Source organism: Halyomorpha halys, unplaced genomic scaffold (assembly GCF_000696795.3).
Source record: "Halyomorpha halys isolate HHAL.00 unplaced genomic scaffold, Hhal_1.1 Scaffold1046.1, whole genome shotgun sequence".
In the NCBI taxonomy this organism is placed as follows: Eukaryota; Metazoa; Arthropoda; class Insecta; order Hemiptera; family Pentatomidae; genus Halyomorpha; species Halyomorpha halys.
In genome coordinates this window covers 154,323-164,067 of record NW_027111920.1, presented here as the reverse complement: position 1 = coordinate 164,067, position 9,745 = coordinate 154,323, and the positions used below count along the sequence as shown (strand labels likewise).

The 9,745-nt window shown below is 27.7% G+C and overlaps 1 protein-coding gene across 4 annotated transcripts in view; it reads left to right on the top strand.

Annotated features, from left to right (window-relative positions):
• The window catches only part of Camta (Calmodulin-binding transcription activator), a gene marked incomplete at its 5' end in the record, with an annotated part of 117,157 nt that overhangs the window by 97,641 nt on the left and 9,771 nt on the right, over positions 1-9,745 (top strand). For 3 of the 4 annotated variants that reach the window (XM_067049840.1, XM_067049841.1, XM_014432321.3), the window contains 7 exon segments: positions 1,529-1,609; positions 3,479-3,546; positions 5,002-5,150; positions 5,759-5,937; positions 7,155-7,297; positions 7,544-7,707; positions 7,913-7,987. In XM_067049840.1, coding sequence (XP_066905941.1) covers positions 1,529-1,609; positions 3,479-3,546; positions 5,002-5,150; positions 5,759-5,937; positions 7,155-7,297; positions 7,544-7,707; positions 7,913-7,987 — 859 coding nt within the window. 4 annotated transcript variants of the gene reach the window in all.

Here is a 9,745-nt window from a genome sequence, read left to right as displayed (position 1 = left end):
CTCTTCTTAGCAATGTAAAACAAATAAGAATAATTATTTTAAATTTATTAACCATTTATTTTTATTACTAATAAATTTATCATGACCAACTTTTAGAATAACATAGACCTCTAAAAAAATTAAATAAAAAATGTCTTGTCAATTACATAAAATGAAGCAACTGAATAATTATTGCTAAAAAATAGTATTCAATAATATTATCTTCTAATTCCCCCTCTTCTTCCACAAAGCAGTGTGAGCAGCTTGCATTGTGGAGCCTGATCCATAAGTTTCGATCCTGTACCAGCTGGCTGCGTCTATTCCAGTCCATTAAACTATAGTATTATCAAACAATAAAGATTTTAATCATAATGACACCTACAAACTGTGCAAAATATTGATAGATTTATAATAAACTTTGCTTTATGTGATTAAAGGTTTTTGATTTAGAATCAGCCAAGAGTAACTTTATTATAATAATGTTTGTTTTACTCTTATTTTATATATATTTTTTTAAATTAATATATTTTGAAATTATAATTTCCAACAAGACATAATTAATTAATAAAATTAAATTGTTGAAGCTCCAGAGACGTCAAAGCAGATAAGTATACAATCATATGATATTGGCAAAAATATTCTTTTGATTAAACCAGGGGTGGACAAAGGACTCATTTTACTGGCTTATAAATTATAAAAGTAGTTTCAAGACTCTTATAAGATGAATATCTTATAAAAAAATGTTTGGGCACCATTATAAACCCCAATTTTTTTGTGGTTGTTTTAAAATGGTTTACACATAATTGTTGTAAGGAAACAATACATCTTTGCCTTACAGAAAAAAATACTAATTTCAATATTAAAACATCAACTTAAAAAATTATTGGTCTGCAATGAGCCATTTTATAAAAGTTTTACTCTGATTTTGTTTATTTGTTAAAAGAGTATCTGATGTTTTTTAATGAAAAAAAATCTAAATATAATTCTTAACAAAAGCACACATAAGAAAAAATTTTTAGTTAGATTTAGTTTTACACAAAGAGCAATCTTGTGTGTTTAAATAAATTATAATTACCAAAAATATATATATTTTATATTTGAAAATGGTTTAGCAATGGGCCTAGCATCTTCTCGGTTGTGTTTTACACAAAGGACCATACTAAAATTATTTATGTAATTAAATCAGTATAAATAATTTTAGTAAGAAGAAAATGGGTAAATAAGGATAAGAATATAATGTCCAAAAATATTTATAAACTCTCAATCAACTAATATGCTCGATATGAGTTTAAAACATTAACAAAACCTGAAAGCATCTGTAATAAATTGTTATAATTATGCCTAATCTGGACATAATATAATAATTATTCTATTATAATTATGTCCTCCCCTACTTTACAATAATTCAAAAAATCTTTATTTGTATATTAAAAAAAGTTATATACATATATTTATTTTAATTTTGTAAATATATATATGTACATGTAAAACAAACTGGTATGATTGTGTACATTATCCGAAAATTGGAATGTTGGATAATTTGGAACAGGTGACGCTAAGAGGGAGTCATCACCGCTCCAGATGGATGCTGTACTGGTGTCAACGGAGGAAGTGAAGCGACAATCCGTAGGTACGTACTCTAGGCGTCTAATATCAGTCATTGTTATTTTTCAAATCTGAAGCCATATTAACTGATATCTCTGACAACACTTAACATAAAAATATCTTTATTAACAATTATAGTTATGGAACATTCTTCTGCCTGAATCTTTGTCCTGACTCGTACGATACATCAAATTTTCATTTAATTTAACTATGTAATCATCAAGTGGTAAAGGAATCTAATTGGCCTTCTACGCCACAATCCCTGATGAAGACCTGAAACTCAGGTCGAAACGTCGGTATAAAATAAATAAATATGGTTTTGTTTATTTATGTTGTTCTTTGCTGACCGCACCCCCGACAAACTTCTCCAAGAATCTAATTTTAAAAATATGATTTTTTTTATTAGACAATTTATCATTTTTATCAAGACTCATTGTTTGATAGTGAAAAGAACTAATTTAATAGATCAGTAACGATTTTGAAACTTATATATTCTCCACTATATCTACTGCTCGTATTATCATAGATTGAGGTTATACTTAATTCCCAACAAAAAAAAAACATTTATGTCAGACTATTATTTGCAAAGATTGTTATAAATATTTTTTTATGCATATTTTTTTCATACATATTTTTAAAAGTGGTTTTGTAGAGTTTGGGTAGGCTCTCTTAGAATTGATTTACTTTTTGTCATAACTTAAGGACTATACAGCCCTGAACTTTGTAAAAATTCACCTGAAATATTTTATTAATAATTTTGTGTTTTTAATTAAGTTTATGTATTATTATTCTATGAATAAATAAATCAATATTAAATTCACTTATAATTATTGTTTTTGGAGATGAAAGGTACTAAAAGTTTCTTTGTAATTTTAAATTCTCAAAGTTGAGGATTTTTAATAGTTTAGTATCCAGGTGTCAAAAGGTTACTTTGTACAATTTTAGTTTAAAAAATAATGACTCTATCTCCAAAACATAAACAGGGACTTGGTTTTTAGTGTCGCCTGAAAATTATATTTTCGAACATAGTTTCCTTCATCACTTGATGGTTACTTTAGTTAAACATTTAAGGTTAATTGATTACAAAATTTTTTATCATGTAAAAATTTGACATAGAGTATTATGAAAAATACTAAAAAAATTTATTTAGTATTAGAGTTTTCTTCAACTTCACTTTACCAAAAAACAAAACATTATCATTCCTTAAACGTTAAGTGTCATTGTTGTTGCCTAAAAAAAGTTCGCGACCTACACTTTGAGAACCAGTTTAGACTATTAATAACTTTGTACCCCTTAAAAGAATTGCTTTTCATATTTTCTTAATTTTTACATTAAAAAAAATACAAGTTCATTATTTGAATTGATTTTATTTTAATTTCTTTTTGGGATGTACATTGTATATTAGTCTCTCCAAAAATATCAGGTAGGATTTTTTTTTTTTTAATTTTTTTCATCTAATTATTTACGTCCATTTACAATATTATTTTTGTTTTCATAATTTTATTATATTATTTATCTCTATGGTTAAAAAAAGTAACTTCTGCACTTTTTAATAGTCTCCTTTACATGCTACACCGCTGATTAAATGCTATGGCCTCTAGATTTTCTGTAGACATATTTTTTTTGTATGCTGTTTCATATATTTATTTAAAAATTTAATATTATGGATTAATTAATTAAGATTTAGATTAAACATTTTAAAATCTTTGAATGAATATTAAAATGCATGTTATTTAAAATAAAATAAAGCTTTGAATACTTTAGCATGTTAGATTTTATCATATTACTAAGAATTTATTTGTTCTTTATATATTTATATTACTTTTCTCTGGTCTATAAATATAAAAATTTAAAATTTGAATTATGTGCGTCATCTGACTTTTTTCTGTAACAGGTGAACAAGATGCACGAGTGCTTACGCTCGCTGAACAAATAATAGCTGCTATGCCTGAGAGGATAAAGGTATTTTTTTTCTAAAATAAATTAAAATGTCTACTAATTTAATATATCTATTAATTAATTGTTTGAGAGTGGTTTATATTAATAATAACATCAACAGTATGTTCAAAAATATTGGTATTATGTGAGGAAGTAATATGGTAATAATGTGAAAACAATGTTTAGGTTGTATCGTTGATAATAGCCTAAGGCCCAAAACATTGGAGGATTAAAATAAACTGTTGAGAGTAAAGTGGATCATTTGTATTTGGTAAATTAAAATGTTTCAAAAAAGTTCTTTTTAATTTCCTAGTTAACTCGGGAGGGATATAGCCCTGAGCATTTTGCTCATATTGGGAAATAAAGGTCTATATTTTCCTAGTATTTCATCTGTTTTGTTTATACTTTTGTCTACTTCCTTTAACCCTGCAATGTGGTGATTGTCACTTGTTTATGTTACTGCCTCTTTTACCTACCCACCTATACTCAATTCAGTTTTGCTCTGGCCACCCCCGCAGCGGTAAGACTGAGCATTTCTCTCACCAGTACATTCCTAATTTTACATTTTTTTTTTCTCACCTGTGTTTCTTATTTTAAATAATGAGCCAAGGCGAGAAAGCCTTAAATTTTTTATGAAATCTGGATTCTTCAACCCCTGATGGAAGAGCTACAATTTACAATTTAATTTTCAAATCGTATTGAAAGTAATCCTAAAGATAAATGATTATGGGACACCTCTTAGGGGACAAAAAGTAGGACATTCCTGATGGGTTAAACCATCTGCACTGTATGCAATGGGCTATCCTCTTCTACACATAGTTAGGTAAAAATATAGATGGCTTAAGCAGATTAAGTTTCCATGTAACATTGAGGCAAAATATAATATATGAATATAATGAGCAAGGCAATTAAAAAAAGTACTACAATACTAAAGATAAGGAAAGAATACCTTTATTAAAAAAATAAATAAAAAAATCAAGTCAATAAAAAGGAAGAATTAATTTTTCAAGTATTAATCTATTCATCGAGTATTCTTCCATAAAATAAGAGAATTAGTTTTAATGTTTATCTTTTTTGTGAAGTTTGATTAGATATTAGAAGACCACTGAATAAAAACTAAGTAACTCGACTTTTTTTTTTTTTATGAGTTAAAACAGTTTCTGATAGAGTGTAGGATGTTAGAAACGGTAATAAGTCAAATTAGGAGAAAAATAAAGTTAAATATAACTTTTGAAGAATATGTATAAAGGAGGAAAACAAGTTAACTGGAGCGGTCCTGGGGATAAATATGGTAACATGGTCACCTAATTGTCATTTAAAGTCTTAATTTTCCTTTTATAATAATACTTAGATTGTAGGAATTCTAATTAGAGACCCCAAAAAAATACAAAGATACCTCATTTTTCCTCTGTAGTTTTCATATATTACTGTCAGTTCAGATTATTTAATATTTTCCTGATATTCTCTATTATATTACAGAATGAAAGTGAAGGAGACATGATGATGTTAAGCTCGGATGACATGGAAGTAATGTCGATGGAGTCGCCTCTTCTGCTTGATGAACCACCCTCTTCTTCCTCATCCTGTTGTTTTGACAGCTCTGAATTTAATTTTGATAACAATTACAGGTTAATATCTCTAATAATGTTAATAATTGGGGTAAAGTGCTGAACTGTTAGCACAAATTTTGAGTGAATTTATGCTAACATTATAGTAGTAGTAGTAGTACTAGAACTCATTCTATAGTAGTACACGTATATTCTATGATAGTTATTCTATAGTACAGTAGTACTAGTAATAACCAAATTCTATGTTGCTATCCTACTAAATATGCTAAAGTTTTTTTCCCTCAAGTAAGATTATTCATGCTCTTGAGTCACTGGCGTGTGAAAGAAGCTTAAGTTAGTGTGTGTCTCTGAATATAAGGGAATCACAGGTATTGAGAAAGCTAACCAGTTCGCTAAAAGCAGGGCCAAGCACCCATCAATGGTGCCAGAACTATTTCTAGGCATCTATAAAATGCATCAGCGTAAAGAAGTCCTTGATTGGATACAGAAGATAGATGGCAAGGAGTGGAGGGAATGTACAGGGCTTAGACAGGCCAAGATACTAATAATTAAACCCTTTACTTCTAGAACTAAATGACTGCTAGGTCTAAATAGAAATGAACTCCAAATACGAATAATGTAATTTATTATAATATCTCTGTATTAATTGTTTAATCATAATTTTTTAGATATTACGATGTTGGGACACCTTGCTCATCGCTCAGCCCCGGAAGCTGCCTCCCTTCGCCACCATTCCCTCTGCACCGCTCACCTTCGCCTCCACCGACAACTGCTGATTTCTGTGAATTCCTTCAAGCTTCCAACTCGACTTACTTCGAAAAGGATTTCTCTAATCTCACTCTTTCAGGTTGTTATGAATATTTATTTACTCTTTATAGTTTTCTTATCTTTTCATCTTTCCTTTCTTTTAAGATCCATCTCCATTTGATGGATATCTGTAGCATTACTATCACAATTCTGAGACAGTGTGACCTAATCTAAATAATGGCTGGTTTATTTGCATTAAGTTGTTAAGTAGATAACTTAATTTTAAGCAACTAAACACATGAAACAGATACTTTTGTTACAAGTTGAAAATTAAAATTTAGCTTACAAGTAGATTAGAATTTTGTTTATTTTTTGGTCAAGTTTGTAGGTAGGATTTATCAGTTGTCACATTTGGACAGGCACACTTTAGTTATATGCATGAATGTGTTGAAGTGGCCATTAAGAGCTCATTGTTTTTCTTTTTTAAAAATTTTAAAGTAGACAGAAGATGCTTCAGTTAAGTTTGTCAAAGAATATTTAAAGAAAGAATATTTGTGGAACATAAGAAGCACAAAATAAAGAAATGAAATAGCCAAAGAATTAATGCTTGCTAATATAGTGTCAGTTACGGCAATCACTAATTTTGGTGTAAAGGAAGTTGATACAGAAATCAAAAGTACACTCTCAGAAGTAAACAAAAATTAAAGATTCCGTAAAATCGGGTTCCGATGGTATTTACAAGCCAAATATAAAATCCCTATTTTTTTATTCTATATTCTGCATTTCAGAAGTCAAATTTCTCCCATATTTTTTTTTTTTTTTTTTTTTTTTATATTTATCTCATATTTTCGTTTATTTCTCATATTTAATGTTTACTATCTATCTTTTACCTTTTATATTTTTATTTGTATTTTATATTCATCTGTTACCTCCACCTTATCTTACATTTATTAATTCATAATTAATGTTTTTATTATATAAATTTACAAACCTTTTTACCTCTATTCAATTCTTTATGTATTTTTTTTCACTGTATTGTATGCATTATTTTTATTCTATTTCAATTTTGTATTTTATCCATATATTTTTTAATTTAATTTCTCCCCCTTATTGTGTATATTATAATTTGATATCTGCCTATATTTAATATTCCCTAATATTATCTTTACTTTCACATTTGTATCTTTTTTAGCCCTGAAAATTGGGGTGAAATGTTGGCTCAATATAAATAGTTTAATTACTAGTTAAATTATTTTGACCGCACCCGAATATCTTCCTTTTATAAAATTATTTACTTAATTATTTTATTCCGTCTAGATCGGGAACAGAGAGAACTGTATGAGGCTGCCAAAGTGATCCAGAAAGCTTACAGGAGTTACAAAGGGCGTAAGAAGTTGGAACAGGACAAAGAGAGGCAAGCCGCGGTTCTCATCCAGAACTATTATAGAAGATATAAACAAGTGAGCATTAATCATCTTTTATAATCTTGCAGACTTAATTTACTTCTATTACAAATTATATTTCTTATTACTGATTATTTATATGTAATTAAATAATGAGATGATTACCCTGATTGCTGCAAATATTTTATTCAATAAATAATTGCTTATACCATATAAAAAAATAAATAAAGAGGAATGTATAAAAATCTCATTTATTTTAATTTTGTATAGATGTAGGAATACTATCTTTAATTTTTGTTTTAGTACGCTTATTTTAAACAAATGACTCGCGCAGCAATGGTGATCCAGAACGGCTATAGGTCTTACTGCGAGAGCAAGCGCTTTAAGAAGAATCAGGAGATAAACAGTGGTACCCGTGTGTTCAGAAATTATAGGGAAGAGCCCGAAAGTGCACCCAATGGCTTAAAGTAATTAATTTGTACTTTATTTAATTATTAAATTTTATGGGGAGTGAGATATGTTTGTTATTATACAATATTTTAAATCGGCAAAATTTAAAAATTCTATGATTAATTTTGCATGACTTTAAAATGCTTGATTCATTTTTTAATTATTAGTAAATGAATGTTATTTTGTGCCGCATTTAAATTTTTAAAAATTCCACTTTTTTAGGAGAACGTATTCTCAACGGAGACAACACCAGGCAGCTAGAAAAATTCAGCAGTTCATGAGGCAGTCGAAAAATAAGTAAGTTAATGTTAAAATTTTATTTTATTTGTAGTGATGAAGTTTCATATCTTAGGTGGATACTACAACTACCTCAGATTAAAAAAAAACTAGATATGTGAACTTATTAATACAATATATCTGTGGCTTGGTTGCTAAAGGGCTAATGTCAATTTTTTAAAGTTTTGTGTTTTTAATAAAGTTTTAAATTTAGTTAATTTTTAAAATATAACTTGAATAAACTTTTAAATCCCTAAAATATAACCAATTTTTATTTGTTAGACAGAGGCCTTTATAGAATTAAAGATTTACTAAATTAAAAACTTTTAGTATAAATTGTAGGAAGATTTATTTACTGCAAAGTGGGATGAAAAGTTGATTAACAATAAATAGTTTTCTTTTACTATTTTGATACCTTTATTGACCGCCACATGGACTATCTTCTTACAATCTACTTCATAGAGTCAAATATCTTCTTCCTATTTTGGTATAAAAGCACAAAATTTGAAAAAATTGACATTGGCTCTTTCAGAACCATACCAGAGTTATACAATTCTATTTTATAGTTATAGAATGGAATTCTATATTTAACCTTCAGCTGAAAGTTTAAATTTTTTTCACTTGTTTTCTTTTCCAGGAAAAAAAACCTTACTACTTGTTATCTCCTTTATTTTATCATCTTGAACAATGTTTTGGAGGATCTATCGATTATCTAGTCCATCATTGTCTGAACATTGTATAAAATGGAGGAATTTAGAAGTAGTAAGGGTTTTTTTCCTTGATTAGAAATCAAATAAAACAGAATAGAATTGTTTCCTGATGATAAAAGTATATATTTTTTTAAACGATATAACTCTGGATATCTTTAGCAATTACCTAAATTAAAAAAATAATAAAGTTGTAGATCTAATCTAATAGTCCAACAGCCATGATGAAATTTGGTTTTATTTAAATAAAACTTGTTTATCCTGTTACTGCTTGTTATCTCCTTTATTTTATCATCTTGAACAATGTTTTGGAGGATCTATTGATTATCTAGTCCATCATTATCTGAATGTTGTTCAAGAAGATAAAATGGAAGAGTTTAGAAGTAGTAAATTTGAACCCCTTTTTTTCAAAATTTGTAGTTACGTAGCTGTAGTATTTACCCCATATTTTGAAATATAAACCACGTTTTGTAATTTCTATTTTTATTATTTATAATAATAATATTTAGACCAATAACTTCCCTTATATGGTTCCGATAATTCTTATACAATACTGAATGATACATTTGTACAATTTTGAATGATACTTATTAACTCAGGAATTGAAATTTTTACTTAAATTTTGGTTCTTTGTTTATTGTAGATGTGTTTAAGAGGAAACACAAGTTGAAAAAGAAGTTATGGAATTGACCTCACGGTTCTAATCTAATTAATAATTTTTGACCAAATCATCAATTATAATTTTTTTATAACATATATAGATGATTGATTGGCCATTTGTAAATTATGGCGATGGTCCAGGTTCTGGTCAAGAAAAAGAATTAACTGAATGAAAAATTTCGACCCACACTACAGATCATCATCAGGGCTAAAATAATAAGATATAGAGTTAGTAAAGTGAATATAAAAGTGATATGTAAATAAAAGTATATAAAAGTGAAGGTATGAAAAGATATCAATAAAAGCCAAATAATACTATAAATAAACCAAAAATAGTAAGAAAATTAAAGATGAATACCAAAAAAAATATATAATACTGACAAGACAAAAACCATAATAATAAGCTAAATAT